Raw genomic sequence first — 17,953 nt, forward strand, 5'->3', positions numbered from 1 at the left:
CTGACAATCCAAGTCAATTAATATTGGAGTCGAATGCACCATTACGAGAGGGCTTCGAACTCACAACCTCAGTTTTGACTGGCTAGTGATTACAGTAGTACACCACTTGGCCACCGAGGCCCCTGCTGAATGATGCTAGGTAGCTGTTTGATTCACATATATCCAACATCCCCATTTTACCATACTGATATTAAACCAAATATCATTGAGAAATCTACAAATCAGTCACTAGATGTCTTTGAATAAAAAGAAACCCAGCTTTATGCTTTTTTCCATTTTGATTTAAAGTATAATGGCATACAATTGTGTTTTGAGGATACATATTTTAATCCTTTGCATAACATACAAGGCACAAAATGGCAACATTACACGTAACGTCGTGACTGTAATGAGCACCGAAAACATAGTATAAGAATAAGGAGATGTGGTATGACTTCCAAAGAGACAACTAGTTCATTTTATGTGGAAGTCAGCATTTGTAGATAATAGCATATAAACGGCAACAAAAACATAGATGTGATGTAATTCAAACAAGAACTACAAAAATCTATTTTATATCAATTCAATTGAGGAACAACAAATATGACAGACACGAACCAACGACTACTACTGAATGGTTGGCTCCCGACTTGAGACAGGCACATACAGAAAGTAGTAGGATCACATATGTTTGAATGGTGTGAATATAACATATACAATTGAATAATTAACCCGGCAAAAAAGTACCAGTGACCCTTACATCAATGAAATAAAAATGCATATCATTTTTAAAGGAGACTCAGAGTTTTAAGTGTTGCATGTTTACTTCCAGATTTACATTTACTCTATTATTTTATTATTATCGAATTATAGTTATCAAATTTTATTTATTCTATCATAATCATAAAGTTTTAAAATTATAAATTAATATTCAACTTTATAGATTTGATTCGTCCGAAACATTGTGTTTGATATACCATGAAACCCAATAATTTGAAAACCAAGGAAGAATAAATGCAGTCAACGCAAGGATCTACATGTCCAACAGGCATGATAATGGATCGTTAAAAAATAGTAAAATCATATATTTTCACGAGAGAGTAGGCAACTCAATTTTTATAATTTTCTATTTATAAATTTATCAACGATGAGGATGATTTCAAGTTATAAGAATAAGAGTTCACAAATGGCTGGTGTATTCGAAGCGCTGCTCTGAATTTACTTTCATAAAGAGTGCCCTATAGAAGATGATTACATAATTTCATTCGATATGTTAATGCATATCCATATGTTTTAGGTAATTATTTATTTATATATTTAACTTTTTTTGTAGAATTCTCATACTCCTTAAATGATCATTGTGAAAGTCATTTTAAACGTGAGTATTTTGAAATAAAATTAAATGAAAGAGCAACAAATTTATATTTTTAAATGCACAAATGAAAAATAAGATAAAGTAGTACCAGGATTATGATTTAATACGCCAGACGCGCGTTTCGTCTACATACGACTCATCAGTGACGCTCAGATCAAAATAGTTATAAAGCCAAACATGTACAAAGTTGAAGAGCATTGAGGATGAAAAATTCCCCCAAAAAATGTGATAAATACGGCTAAGGTAATAGAGGGACGAAAGTTACCAGAGGGAAGTCAAACTCATAAATCGAAAATAAGCTGACAACGCCTGGTTAAAAGTGAAAAAGACAAACAGACAAACAACAGAACACATGACACAACATAGAAAACTAAAGTATAAGCAACACGAACCCCATCAAAAACTAGGGGTGATCTCAGATGCTCCGGAAGAGTAAGCAGATCCTGCTCCACATGTGGCACCCGTCGTGTTGCTTATGTTTTAACAAATCCGGTAAATAGTCTATTTCAGTAGGTCACATTCATGAAAGGGAAGGGGGTTGTAGTTACGACGTAAGGAACATATCCGATATCATTTGTGAAACGGTCAACCAACTTAATCTATTCTGGGGATAAAAAAAAAAACATTACCGGTAGTTTTTCGAATAGATAAAAGCCTGATAGACGCTATTGAAAGACAATAAAGAGTATGGTTGTTCATCTTTCTACTTGAATTTGTTATGCGTTTCCTCGCTCAGATTAAGGACTTTTTTTAATTATTATTAAGGAACAGTTTTGGATACACACTTCCAGTCCAGAAATTTTTTTTGTTGTCCACGGTGGATTCTGTTGTTTTTGGTATTTTGATTTGAATTTATTTATTAAAATATGTGGGATACCAATTTTTGACCAATCATCGATTCTTAAGCGTTTGAGCAAAACCACAAACTTAAAATATCCATGAATATACTTATTGTTCCTCGAAAATTAGTACACGAAAGATAAAAAAAAAAGAGGAATACACAGTATATAAAATATTTAAAAATATTTTTTCTACCTTCCGTCTTCTCTATTTTTTTTCTGTCGTGATTTCCGGTACTAAGCATAAATAGATATATTTTGGACCTTATCTTAACTAATTCTCAATAGAACAGTTATGAACTCTTTCATGATAAAATTTGCATAATGGGATAAGAATTTTAGTTGGATATCAAATTCATGATTTTGTGAGCTGGAAATTTTAAGACGGATTATTTCATTTAAATCATCCTTAAATTGCATGAGACGATATCTATTGGGTCGGTTGAATTATCAAAGATTAGCACAAATCGAAAAACATCGGCATAATCAGATGTAAAATTTGACGAGGTGACCCGAAAGAGTTCTATACTTCGTAAATGGCTTCATAATTAATTGAAAAGAAAATGACATTGTTGTATTGCTATATTTATTTGCAATGGTCTATACATTTAGTGGAAGTTAGAATGAATAAAAAAAAATATTCTTATTTGTAATCAAATTAATTTTTATTGAAATATTTACTAATTCGTATTTTGTATATCTGTCACAGGACTGCTTGACCATTATGGAAATACAAATCATCATAATTGTAACTCTCATCTTTTCTGTGAGTACTGGTTACGTTCATGGCAATAACATAAAACGCACGAATTTACCTGCCCTTTTGCATTGCTGTACAACAAGTGTATTTAAATATGCAGAATACACTGCGACCTCCCAACTTATTCATATACTAAAATATAGTTCTTATTGAAAAAATTGCAAAAAGAACAGAAAGCAAACCATTTCTCAAAGGTTGTAAAAAGCAGCTGTGCTTTCAATTCACAATATGTATTTGAATGTTGTGGGATTTTATTGCACCATTACATTGGTTTCAAATGAATAAAAAAGTAAAGCAATAATACAGAACTCAAATTAAAATAATATAAAAGTATACAAACTGATGAAATGAAACGTTTTCAATCACGCCACGAGTGAAAAATAACTTTTATATGCCCGAAAGTTTAAAAATGTGCATTAAACCTGGTTTCATCATTTTTCATGTCAATTATACAAACTTCTATACGGCTCTTCTATGCGACTAACGAATTTCTTATCTGGAGGTTTAACGGGTGGGTGAGTTTTTAAGTCTTTCGTCAATTTGAAAAAGAAAGTAATATAAAGTTAAATGTTGAGACATTTTGTGCACTCTATGACATGTTTAGAAAAAACTTGTGATTTGAAATTAAAATAACATCCAGGATTTCTCAAAAATACCGAACACCGAGAAAAACTCAAATCGGAAAGTCCTTAATCAAAAACTCAAACACATCAAACGAATGGATGATAAATCTCATATTCCTGACATGGTACAGGTATTTTACATATAAACTAGTACTGTTTGGTGCTTTATTCAGGTTTCCCACTGTATGTCAGAACCCTTGTACTATATTTGTTGAGATTTCTGACTCCACATGGCATGTTTATTTGCAAAAAATGAAAATGAAATAGCAACCTCACACCAACGTTCAGATAATGACATGAGCTAATACATAGCACACCAGTTTCTTTATTTCAAAAACTTTGAGTAAATGCAACCTTTGCAATGGATTTTTTATGATATGATGCCTAAATTACATTGATTTCTTCAAAGTATGGAAAGATCTGCAGCAGATACCGACGGATAGACATGGTCAATACGATCGCACTTGTATATCTGATTTGACAAAAATATTAGATACTAGTAAGTAACTTTGCTACAAATCTTAGTTGACAATCATTATTTTTTATGGTTTTTGAACTACACGAACTTATTCTGAGAGCATTTTTTTTCAAAATTCATTGTTTCTCATTGGAAATCTTAAAACAAATCTCTTGATTTTTGTATTATAAAATTGTAAATGATCTAAATATTATTTTGCTATGCATGTGATATTCAAACTGATATTTAAACGTCACAGTAACGCCTCTGGTGATATTTCTTTACTTATGTAAATGAAATATACACTTGATAAATTTACTGCGTCATAATCGCTTTTGGTGATTTCCGTTCACCAGAAACGCTAAAACCTATACATTTGTTAGCAATGAGTGTGTTAATACACCTATATGACCAAAATTAATCTAAACATAATGATTAAATTCATCATAACAACAGGTATACAATGCCTGAGCTAAGCAAGTTACAAGTTGATATTGTTTTCCTGATTAATTATCAATGAAATTAACATAATTTTGAAAGGACTAAAACATTTTACCTTTTCTAACTTTTAATTGCCAAATAATCACTGCTCCGTTTTTGTAGTTTTCTCGTCTATTCAAATGAATTCATCAACAGTTTGTTTTGGTTTCACTTCATTTTTTATTGTACTTATCTTTATTTTTTTTTCAACCAGCTATGCGTTCATCACCTAATAATTGTCATTGCGTGGAGACTGGACATAATGGACAATCCGGACAACAAACAAGTAAGACATATTCACACAAAAACAGATTGCAGTAAAAAAAAAGATCAAAGAAAATCTAAAGTTCAAAACCTGTTTTTATATTTGATTTTGTCTGAAACTTATTTTTTTCTATATACAGATTAGAGCATTGGTGAATAAAAGTTGATACACATGTTCTCCTATACAGTTGATGTCCTCTCACGAAATGCTAGTAATTCAAAGTTTGGTTATTATTTTGAACGTATCTATCCATTATACTTTAAAAGGGATGCAAACCATTCAGTTTAGTCTGTCTCAAATCTTGACTTGCATCTAGAAGTGACAATGATAATCGATTAGGATTAAACATTACAACAAATGAGCCAATTTCCATTTGTATGTAGCAACATGCATCCATTTGTGTCTGTATCTGGAGTATAAATCTCGAAGTTGATACGATTTCCTAGTATGGGAAATATCGTATTGCACTCATAACCGGTTTTGTGATGACATGAGCACAACGACGAGTTCAACAAGTGGTGAAAGATGTGCTTATTCTTCTTAGGCATCGGGTTTTTGTGGTGTTCGTGCTGTTTCTCAGTCTTTAGTTTTTTATGTTGCATTTTCTTTACTATTAAAGAAAAACAAAATGAAATAAAACTTTTCGTTTTTCAAATAATGCTGTTTTAAAACCCAACAATTCATGCATCTTTATAGAATAAGTCAAACCTAAAGTAGTGAACACGTTCTTGCGGTTTGATGTCAGTAAATTATATGTTTTAATTTTGAAATTTCAGATCCACCAACTACAGGCTCTCCTGTGTCGACCATGTTTATTCCAAAATCAGGTAACATTGACAAATGATCGAAGATATCATTCCTTGGGGTTGCCTGTCAATAATTTAATTTTGGATGTAACACATCTTCTGATTAGCTGACGTTGTTTTGTTTATCAGCACATAGACATAACTTTGTCATGTGACCGTGACGTCATCAACATTTTTTCATAATTTACTCCGGTTTAAAATGGAATTTAGAATTAAATAATAAGAAATGGCTGTAATATTTGTTTACTGTCTATTCGAAATACGCTACGCGAGTTATTCAATGTTCACCACATTTTTTTATGTTAAGAAAAAATATAACGGTCATTCCTTAAATGGTAAAAAATTAAAAAAAGATCATTGTAACGTTTCAACTACAATAGGATAAAAGTATGGCATACAAGATAAAGTGGATCTTTAGTACATTGCATAAACATCATTCTATGAACATTATATGCAGGACATGATTGAAATTTTTGCATATATAACTCATCAAGTTCTTGACAGAAATTACGCCGTATTACTATCAATATTTGTAACTAGTTTGGATATTAACAGTCTTTCTGAACAGTACTTTGAATTGCAAATGACTTATTCGAACACAGATGTCTGAAGAACTTTCACCAAAGGTGCAGGAAAACAGTTGTGTGACATGACAAGATTGTTCAAATACAAAATATCTATCAATTAGGTCGGAACGATTTTATTGTTATTATTTTGGTCCAAAGTGGCAGATTATTAAAAAAAACAAGACATTTAATTAATAGCTGCAAATAAATAAAGGACAAATCAAAACACAAGGAAACATCTGTTTTTACAATGTACACTAATGAATTGCGCATGTTTTTGTTGTTCTTTTTTTTTTGCAGTGTATGAACTGATTTTGTGCCATGGAGGGATACCCAATATCCTTTGTTTTTTTTAATCTATATTTTTTTCCAGTATATGCTGGTTGCAACGATCACACTGCCAACGGAAAAATAACAGGTAAAATAGATTTTCCCCTAAAGTCAAGCTACAGCTAATTTCATATTACCAAGTAGTTTTTTTAAAAAGAGGGACAAAAGATACCAAAGGGACAATCAAACTCATAAATCGAAAATAAACTGACAACGCCATGGCTAAAAATGAAAAAGACAAACAGATAAACAATAGAACACATGACACAACATTTATAATCGAAACCTTTTTTAACTAATTAGGAGGAGAAATACTAGTACATCCTAATAAGAACTTTTCATTATGGTGCACTCTTAAATCACTCTTATGCTCTAAAAGCTTTCCAATAGCTGCTACACCGAGTTTAACTATGTCAGTAATTTAGAAAATGCTGAGTTTGCCCCAAACTCAAATCAAGTATAAGTTTTTTAGTTATTTTGTATTAAGAATTTATGTAATATAGTATAATCTTTTTGACTAGAGTAATTTTGAGTGATTTATTGTGTATGTTAATATTTTGATATTATGTGTTTTATTTATAGAAATAATTAACTACTTTAGTTTTGTCTAATTATTACATTATATATATAATTAGAGAATCAGAATAGTAAATCGACATCACTTTTCTTATTACTATACTAGTGGTAAGATCCGTCGTCAAACTATATGTAAATGTAGAAATTGGTATATGAGAAGCTGCACTCCCTTGCAAATATAGGGTATACGTCAATGCATACAATGATACTAAGCAGAGTCTTTACAGTACTCAGTAACCTGTTATGCCTTATATTAGATTATATGGCATAATTTTTGAGCTGTGCACGCACTTGGTTCATCTTTATAGAGTTCTGTCTTAGGTTGTTTCTTGCTTCTAGGCATATGTATATGCACATGGTTTATTGTCTAACTCTACAGAGCTCACAATGAGACGTTACTTGCAGTACACTATGAACACTAAAACATCAGGAACATCTACAACTATAAATGTATGCTGATTGATCTCAGAATTATGATACAACACTATTACTATATGTGTGTTACCATTCAAGGTGGGCTAGAATACAGTTGAAGGATCAAACTTGGTTTTCTATTCTAATTGTATTTACAAAATAAATCATAATCTTTCACATCGAAGTATTTTAGGCGTTTGTTGATCTTATATAGATATAGGAAGATGTGGTGTGAGTGCCAATGAGACAACTCTCCATCCAAATAACAATTTAAAAATTAAACCATTATAGGTTAAAGTACGGCCTTCAACACGGAGCCTTGGCTCACACCGAACAACAAGCTATAAAGGGCCCCAAAATTACTAGTGTAAAACCATTCAAACGGGAAAACCAACGGTCTAATCTATATAAACAAAACGAGAAACGAGAAACACGTATATATTACATAAACAAACGACAACTACTGTACATCAGATTCCTGACTTAGGACAGGTGCAAACATTTGCAGCGGGATTAAACGTTTTAATGGGCCCAAACCTTCTCCCTTTTTCTGAAACAATAGCATAACATCACAACATATAAAAACATACGATAAAATATCAATTAGCAGACTTAACTCAATCAAAAAACGTATGATTACACAAAGAACGAATAAATTTGATGCTCTCTTTATAGAATTGTTAAATGGCCTGAACAGAAGTCCATGTATGGCAGATACCCAAGGTATATTATACAAATACAGCCTTTGTATGAGGTCGATACAAGGATATATTGACCTGAAAGAAGTATATCGACTGAGGACGAAGTCCGAGGTCGATATACTTCTTTGGGTCGATATATCCTGTATTGACCTCATACAAAGGCTATATTTGTTATATTATTAATTTCCGACCATATTTGTATCAAAATCGTCATTTAGTATTATTGAAAGTTGATAGATATTACATTGTCTCCTTGACAGTAACAACATATTAGTTGTTATTTCATTTCCTTTTTTTTTTTTTTTTTTTTTACATCTTATGTATTTAAAGATTTTTTGTCAAATAATCGATGACAGATATCATGTGTTATAAAACGTTAAGCAATATCTTGAAATTCAGTACATGACGTCACAAAGTATATCGGTTTTTAGATATTCTAAAAATAACCGTGCGATATGCTTTTTGCCGGTCAATATGCTTTTTGCTATCCGCCGTTTTTTCTCTACCTTCGAAAATATAGTTTAACATGTGACTATCTCTAAACGAATCAAATTTGTTACAATATACGAATTAATAATATTAAATATTATAGACGGTATTTTACAAAAGGTAACTCAACATACTTGTCAAACATAGCTTCTTTATATTCTCATTATTATATCCTTGAATAATTATCAAATCTGTTATATTGTTTGATCGATTGATTGAGTGATTTGGGACAGGCACATACATACAGAACGTGATGGGTTTAAATATGTAAGTGGGCGCCAAACTATATGCATGACATTTAGGACTAGATAACGTTATGAACAAAACATCATGGTTTCCTCATAAAAATGATAGATCTATCTAATACTAGTAAATGATATCTATTGTTTCAGTCTGGGACTTGATTTATAACATTCGAAAGCCAGAATGCAGGCATGCGGCAGCCGAAATAGTTCATGGTATGTTTTATTAGTAGTTACATCTAAATGTATTTAGATTTACTAGCATTTAACAGTATGAGAGCAAATTTATTATGCAAATGAATATCGTAAATTGAATATACTACCATTTTGAACATGGTTGCTTATAACCATAACAAATTAAACAAGTTATTAAAGATATATAATGTTCGTTTACGTTGACTCATAATGGATACACGAAAAAATAACAGTTTTTAAGGATTTGTAAAGAAAATACCATTGAATTTCACACTTTTTATTTGTCGTTCCTGATACAATCGTTAGATTAAGCTATTTTTTCACATGTTGCAAATTGCCTTAAGTATGTTTGTACTGTGTTGATAAATAAACTCATCATAGATACCAGGACTACATTTTATATATACGCCAGACGCGCGTTTCGTCTACAAAAGACTCATCATAGGTGACGCTTGAATCCAAAAGAGTTAAAAAAAAAGTACGAAGTTGAAGAGCATTGAGGACCAAAATTCTTAAAAGTTTTGCCAAATACAGCTAAGGTAATCTATGACTGAGGTAAAAAAGCCTAAGTATTTCAAACATTCTAAATTTTGTAAACAGTTAAATTATAAATATAACAATATCAGTGATAATTCATGTCAGCACAAAAAGTGCTGACTACTGGGCTTGTGATACCCTCGGGGAAATAAATCTCCACCAGCAGTGGCATCGACCCAGTGGTTGTAAATAAAATCACACTTTACAATATTATTGTGATTAACAAACGTAAACTACTTGTTACAATGTTATGCCTTCTGAAAAGTTATTTGACTTCAACATTCATATTAAGAAAGTTTTCAAATATTGCGCACTTACTAGAGTACTCTTGAATTAATTTAGTTCAAAAAATGCATTGTTGCTTTGATTTGTAAAAGTGAATTTATTTTTATTTTGAAGACCATCAAATTTGTCATTCTAGGGTAATAACTCCTCCAATTACCAATGAAATGGAATTACTCATTTGTCGTGTTTTATCCGAGTATAAGCTTAATCTAATTGCGTTGACTTGAGTTATCATTGATATGTTCCTAATTATAAATTAACTGTTAACAAAACTTTGAATGTTTGAAAAACTAATCATTTTCTACCTCAGGAATAGATTACCTTAGCTGTATTTTGCTAAACTTTTAGGAATTGTTGGTCCTCAATTCTCTTCAACTTCGTACTTTATTTGGCCTTTAAAACAAGTTTTGATTCGAGCGTCACTGATGAGTCTTTTGTAGACGAAACGCACGTCTGGTGTAAATATGAAATTTTAATTCTAATAGATATGTTGAGTTTATTTACCTGAAAAATATTTCCCATACTTTGTGTTTTAAATTAGCGAAAGTTGTCTCCATTTTGATTTTGAATAATTCGATTTTTTACATAAACCTTATTTCACCTCTGTTGAAATTGGCTTAAAATATCTTTTTGTAACTACAAGCATACTTAAATGGTACTTTTTTTGTGATTATGATTCGGTTGATCTTGTGATACAATGTCGCTTCTCTAAATTATGATTTTTATCTTATAGATCTTATCATCAGCTTTATCTTAATATAAAATAACTGAACATTTCCAACCATTGTATAATGGACGTATTATCCGTCCGGAAGTTGCAAGTTCCTCCTCTATGTCGCTTGAGTTCCCGTTGCTCTAATTTAGTTTTTAAGTGGTGTTTGTTGTTTCTTTATTTTTTGTATGGTTGTGGTGCTGTCAATCCTTGTCTGAAATATGTTCTCAAATGTCATAACAGCTTCCTACTTCATAAAATCAAAATATGTACGTGCTATATTATCGTTGTTAAAATAAAGGCAACAGTAGTATACCTTTAATCCCGCTGCAAATGTTTGCACCTGTCCTAAGTCAAGAATCTGATGTACAGTAGTTGTCGTTTGTTTATGTAATATATACGTGTTTCTCTTTTCTCGTTTTGTTTATATAGATTAAACCGTTGGTTTTCCCGTTTGAATGGTTTTACACTAGTAATTTTGGGGTCCTTTATAGCTTGTTGTTCGGTGTGAGCCAAGGCTCCGTGTTGAATGCCGTACTTTAACCTATAATGGTTTACTTTTTAAATTGTTACTTGGATGGAGAGTTGTCTCATTGGCACTCACACGACATCTTCCTATATCTCTTTTTTCGAAATTCATAAATCGATTGAGAAAAACAAAACAAATTCGTGTTACAAACTTAAACTGAGAGAAACACATCAAGTATAAGAGGAGAACAACAACACAACAGGAACACAACACTAACATGCAACACACACACACAAACGAACTATGATATAACATTGGCCAAGTTCCTTATTTGTCACAGGACATTTAAGGAAATAATGGTTGGTTGATTGCTTTGTGGCTAGCCAAACCTCCCGCTTTTATGGCAATAAAATATAGACTATTGAAGATTGACACTATGTAAGGAATTCCTAAATTGTTTCTATTTTGTCGTTCTAGACAAACTTCGCAACTTTAACAGAGACCAATGCGAATGCAGTGGTTCATACACCCACTGGCGTGAGTATAACTTTTGTGACTTAAACAATGTTATATGATAGCTATTGTAAATTAAAAGCAATAACGGTCAAATAACCAATAATATATAAATTTTGTAAATTATGATACCTTAATCAAATAAAAAACTTAAAATGTGTATTTGATTCAAAGGAACGTTCCTGTTGATTCAATGAGAAATTGGTTTACGAAACATATAAAGTTATTTTGGTATTTTGAACTCGTAAAAAAAATGGATTGTACAATTACGTGGTATATATCAACTACAGAAACGGAGTTAAAGGAGCTTATATATGAGTATCGAACATTTGAATAAGATTTAGAAAAATATATCTCATCCTTTTCCACTCCATACCGATGCTAAGGGCCGTCTACGAAACATGTACTGACCGAAAATATTTTGAATTGAATATGTGTTACTTTTATTGTTGTTTTGTTTACTTTAGCCTTAAGATCTTACAATTATGAGTCAGATCACTGTGACAGACACTTTGCTAGTAAGTATCAGCATATTAAGTATACATTACGATCTTACAAGTACAAAGTACAAGCAACTTATCATACCATTAATTGTTTCTAATTGTCTATTGAATTTGGTACGTTTGTGGTAATCTGTTCCTGGGATAAGAAAATCTTTAGTTTTTCAAAAAAAATCAAGGTTTAACAGGAAATTTATATAAATGACTATATAATTGATATTCATGTCAACACCGACTACTGAGCTAGTGATACTCTCGGGGACGGAATGTCCACCATCAGTGGCATCGACTTAGTGGTGGAAATTTTTATCAAAGGTACAAAGATTCAAATTTGATACGCCAGTCGCTCGTTTTGTCTTCATAAAACTCACCAGTGACGCTCAGATCAAATTAATATAAAGCGAATAATGTGAGTCCGAAGTTTTTTTGTTTAAATAGCTGCAGCAGGAGCTCTTAAAAAATAAAAACATTTACTTATTGTCTTCTCGAATATAATATACATCTGATTATAAAATATTGATCGCAAATTCGTTTGCGACTATCTATCTATAAGTTTGTAGAAGAATATCAACGTTATACAAGCAAAAACGAATTCTGTTAAAAAAGTCAAGATATCACTCAATAAAATCTTCACCGAAAACTATGACAAATATAAGCTCTTCGATAATAAGTTAATCATGCTCGAATAATTACATTACAATAGATATAGGAAGATGTGGTGTGAGTGCCAATGAGACAACTCTCCATCCAAATAACTCCATCCAAAATAACAAGTCTGTTTCATTGTGATACGTTAATTTGATTGGTTTACAGCAATCTCGCGTCATTATGAAATGAACCTTCATTTCGTAATGAATTGTAACATTCATGATGACACGCTCTTCCACAATACAGTGCACATGTGATGTTTTCATCATCTTAGCCTAAAAATGTATTTATAAGTATTGGATGTTTATTTTAGTAATTTCAAAGGGTTGTAAACGATGATCGTGCGCACATTTCTGCTTCTGCGCTTCATACAAGATGTACTTCAGTAAACGCTTTAACAACTCAATAAATTTATAAAAATCAGCATTCAATCTTAAAAACTGTCATTCGTTGCTAGAGTTTAATATGATAATGTAAAACAACCTATATTTATTCTAAACACTTTTGCAGGTCTTCTAGCGCATTATAAAAACTTCCACCTACATTGTCACACTCATCTGTTTAGTAAGTATCATATGTGAATCCTCTACTTCCAAAATCTGCTCCTCTTATTGTCTGTCAGCATCCTTACATATGGAAACACAGTTTGTAAATCTTTAAGGAACGTTAAAGGCTGAATTTATCCGTGCAAATTCACTTTGAAATCTAAGCGGAATCAAAGGTTCATAAGTTGTTCGCAGAGATAGGGCCTCGAACATTATCGTGTTAATGTAAATTAAAACAAAGCATTTACTTACTTTGTATCGACGATTAAGACAAATAAAGGCAACAGTAGTATACCGCTGTTCAAAAGTCATCAATTGATTGCGAAAAATATTCTGGGGAATACAAATATAAGAGGAAATCAAAGGAACAACAGGAATACTGATTTGCAACATAAACAAACGCCAGCATACAGAGAAACGAATTATTTGATAACAACTGCCTAATCCTGACTTGATAAATGACATTTTTAGAAGAAAAAAATATTGGGTTAAACCATTTGCCCAAAAGACAACATTAACAACAACTCCAATAAAACCTCTGTTTAAAAACTTTTAATTTTCATTATATCGACAACTAAACCGTGCATTGAAATTTTTTGAATAAACCTACTGTAGGAAATGTGCGGATTGCCAAAAACATAAAGATCAAGAAAGTACATAATGCAATATTAACTTAAACCTATCAAAACAACCAGACTTAAAGTTATGTACACAAGAACTTGTGACTTCTCCGTTTTTCATTAAATCAACCTTATACTTATAATTATTGAGGGAGATAGAAGAAATCGAAACGTGTTATAACAATAAAAAAATCAAGTAAAATCACAAAAATACTGAACTCCCAGGAAAATTCAATCGTAAAGTCCTTAATCAAATGGCAAAACCAAATGACACAATACATCAAACGAATGGATAACAACTGTCAAATTCCTGACTTGGTATATTCAAGAGGTATATTCAAAAATATTGGTCTTATATTGGTAGTGTCTATGTTGTTATGACAAGAGAAGAAATGTTTCACAATTGTTCTTAAGTTTAAAACTGATTTCACCGCTTCGTTTTTAATGATGCCAATGTGAATTGAATCTCTGTGATTAAAGTGATCACGATTTGTAAAATATATTTTTTAATTATGTGTCCATTTAAACATATCACCAAATGATTACGTATCATAAGCAGCATAACAGATGTAACTGGACGAGCAGAAACTGTTTTTAGGTCAGCACGTTTACCCTTTATGGTTCGTCGTTCTTTTACTGTCTTTCTGATTTTTTCCTGCGTTTTTTTCATTTTCACTTTTAGACTCGCTTTTCCGTTATTTTCAATTACAATTTATCTCTCATTTGATTTTTTTAAATATTTTTTCTAGTATGGAATAATTTACGCCAGATTCCGGTTGATGGTAATGGTCAATATAACTACAAGTGTATTTATCATTTAGCCCTAGAAATCAAGAATGGTAAGTTATGCTACAGACAATGTAAAATTGTTTAAAATTAATTTGTTTAATGTATCTATAGCGCTATTATATTCAAAATAAAGCAAAAGACAAAACTATAACAAGGGAAAACACGTTATGCGTTAGACAGAGAAACATACAATGTTCTACGTACTTAAAATGCTTTAAACTATCTTTTTCGTCGAGTTGCGTATATAAACTCAACTTATATTTGTGGTTAGTTAGTTCACTTAGGCACAGTCTTAAAGGGGCACTAGCTGTCAAATTCATGTTCACCGATTTTAATCAAATTCTCATATTTTATTCATAACAATGTAAAAACATTATCCGAACTATTAAAAGTCTAAAATAAATAATAAACAGGGCACGAGCACTTCGTTTCGTGTGTATTTTAGTCCAGACGCCATCGAATTTATTATCGAGTTGACCTCTATAGTCATGCGATGACCATATAAGCGATGTAAACATAAATATAGATGTAAATTGATTAAGCAAACTCGTGCTGTTGGATTATATAGGTCTATTTAATTTCATATTATAAATTAAAAATACATGTTTATCATCGTTTTTACCTGTATAAGAACGATCAGATCCGTTAATCAAATGATTTATCTTTGTTTCACTTTCAATGTTGACATTTTTTTCCTTTAAATAACTTTACAATACAATTCACGTGTTATCCATCTAAAGCTAAGGGGTTAAATTGAAGTTCACATGAATACGGATTCAATGAGGTCGAATTATTCACTTGCAAGTGAATAATTCATAATCAATCGTTTTTTTTTAGCTTATTTTGACAAAATTGAACCATACTGGCTGCTAAAAGCTAATTATTATTTCACTATTTGCATTTCATTATTGATTGAGCAAAAAAAAAGATATTTGATTTTTTATACAACTCGTAGCTAGTGCCCTTTAAAGTAATAGTTAAAGACCAGTGAAGGTGGATTCTCATTGTGGAAACACCGTCGGTTAATTACATCAATATTAGTGTTATTGATAAACAAAAATCTCAGTCAAGATTGGAGGAAAAACTATAATATTTATTAAAAATGTCGGCAAAACACCAGTCAGGGCAAATTACAAGAGCTGTATTTGTTCCATCTATTAGCTTCATATATCAAGCGGAAACTGATCTGTGATGACTATACGTGTCTGTATGTCTTTAGAATATTTACTTTTTGATATATTTAACTGTATTGGTGAGTTGTGAAATGTCTATTAAACTATACTGACAGTTTAACTTTGCTAGGTCAAACCTTCCAATTCCTAAGCCCGAATAGAATACGAGGTATATCATTAGAAGCAATTTTTTTAAAAGCGTAAATGTCCTATCAAATAAGCGCAAATGTCAATTAAAAAAAGAACAAACTTCAATAAAAAACGTGAAAATGTCCGATTTAGTTCTCCGTTCTCAAAAATAGGGTTACTGTTTTGCAAATTGTTATTAGTAGATCAATTTGTCACATGTTCATCGAAATAACAAAATCGTCATCAAATGGAAATTTTATACGATAGAAAATTTCGAGTTCGAAGCATTTCGTCAAAAACTTTGGTTTTAGTGAACATCAGTCGTGCGTTTATGGGCATCGTCACTTCCGTTTCCATGTTGAGCGAGTGGTTGGTAAACTATGATTCTATATTGCACAAATTATTAGTCATACTGAACTCTCATAATTGACAATCAGCCTTGCTATCGTTAGTGAATTGTACCCACGGAACAAACAACATGTTTTAGTTTATCATGTACACTGACGATCAATAAGACGTTTGATGAACGTATAAGTAATTTCGTAGCCATTGTTTTCAAAGTGTGAGATGCAGTTGACTCAGGATTCAAATTCGTTTCGCAAACTTATCATAACTCCATGAGCCTCTGAAATATTTTGGTTTCGAGAGTACCTATTCTTTCTAAAACAATGAAATTATATGAATGTTCCAAAAACACATTTCTGGATAAAAACAAATGGTTTCTTACGGTTTCACTATTTCCAAAGTTTGTTCGAAATTACGTGTCCTTTATTGATGCATAGGCATAATTCTATCACTACGATCATATCGCTATTTTGTTTATTGGATTTTTAATTACAAAGTACACATGTACCATCCCCAAAGTTGCAAGTGCTTTGGTATTAAAGGATATTATTCAATTATATGCCAACATGGCCATTTATTATTGTATTTATTTTTACAGCAATGCATGCATCCACAAATACATGCCAATGCAAGAAAAAGACTATTGTTACAACTGACGCCACAGGTACGATATAAAAATCCATCCCTTAACTTCCTCATATAATTTATAAGTTCCAGGAGCGTCCAGATTGAAACATTTTGTGAGTTAAAAAAAGGATATACAAACGCTACAAACGCTGCAATAAAAGAAACTATGAATCGACAACACAAAACAAATAATTGCACAAACTGCAGCTACAAAACACTACGGAGAACACAAGACTTTGCAACATGAACATAAAAATATGGAATAAAAAATTTCATGTTCCTCTTCACGTTACCTTGCTCTTCCTATGCATTTTAAATATAAAGCATGTGATGAGTCATATATTGTAATGTAGAAAAGACATAGAAAACCTAGTACAAAAGACAAAATGAAGAAAATAAATTAAAAAAAATGTTATATCTGAGAAGAACGTGTCATTTCGAATAACTTTTGTGGGTTTTTTTCGGGCGTGTTGATCTTTGACAGTGATACATTTCGAGTACAAATAGTGTGTATGGAAAAGAAAAATAAGAGGAATAAATAAACCTATGGTCAATCACATAACACAATTCCAAGAAGATCAAACCAAACTATGATTCAAAGAAAACCAGTTGGTGGTTTCCGTGTCTTGGCAGCACCAGTACAATTATCCGTTTTTTGCTCACGTATGCATATGTAGAATGTATATTTTTCTTTATATTGTAGTTGCAACCACTCAGCCAACTCCAGGTAAATAACTTAGCATTTATCATGAAAATAAAATTCAGCGTTTGACAGTGTTTGTATGATTTAAATTAAACTTTCGCTGAATGCATTGATTAGCATAATATACTTACCTGTTCGTGAGTCCTGTCTCGATGAGTCTTTCTACAAACTATTCCAAGCTGTTCTGAGTATAGATTAGACGCAACTGTTGTTTACCGATATAGTTTTTGATCAATGATAATGCTATGAAAAATCAAGAGAA

General features: G+C 31.5%; 1 protein-coding gene across 1 annotated transcript in view; it reads left to right on the top strand.

The window, feature by feature from the left end:
* LOC134694579 (uncharacterized) overlaps positions 1-17,953 on the top strand; it is a 30,881-nt gene that overhangs the window by 8,598 nt on the left and 4,330 nt on the right. The window contains exons 7-20 of the mRNA XM_063555596.1: positions 1,313-1,357; positions 2,903-2,959; positions 3,986-4,075; positions 4,728-4,799; positions 5,555-5,605; positions 6,524-6,568; positions 8,146-8,193; positions 9,053-9,118; positions 11,578-11,637; positions 12,081-12,131; positions 13,272-13,325; positions 14,676-14,765; positions 16,960-17,025; positions 17,692-17,715. Of these exons, the coding sequence (XP_063411666.1) occupies positions 1,313-1,357; positions 2,903-2,959; positions 3,986-4,075; positions 4,728-4,799; positions 5,555-5,605; positions 6,524-6,568; positions 8,146-8,193; positions 9,053-9,118; positions 11,578-11,637; positions 12,081-12,131; positions 13,272-13,325; positions 14,676-14,765; positions 16,960-17,025; positions 17,692-17,715 (819 nt within the window). The remainder of the gene's footprint in view (positions 1-1,312; positions 1,358-2,902; positions 2,960-3,985; positions 4,076-4,727; positions 4,800-5,554; positions 5,606-6,523; positions 6,569-8,145; positions 8,194-9,052; positions 9,119-11,577; positions 11,638-12,080; positions 12,132-13,271; positions 13,326-14,675; positions 14,766-16,959; positions 17,026-17,691; positions 17,716-17,953) is intronic.

This window comes from Mytilus trossulus, chromosome 13 (genome assembly GCF_036588685.1).
Source record: "Mytilus trossulus isolate FHL-02 chromosome 13, PNRI_Mtr1.1.1.hap1, whole genome shotgun sequence".
NCBI classification, from domain to species: Eukaryota; Metazoa; Mollusca; class Bivalvia; order Mytilida; family Mytilidae; genus Mytilus; species Mytilus trossulus.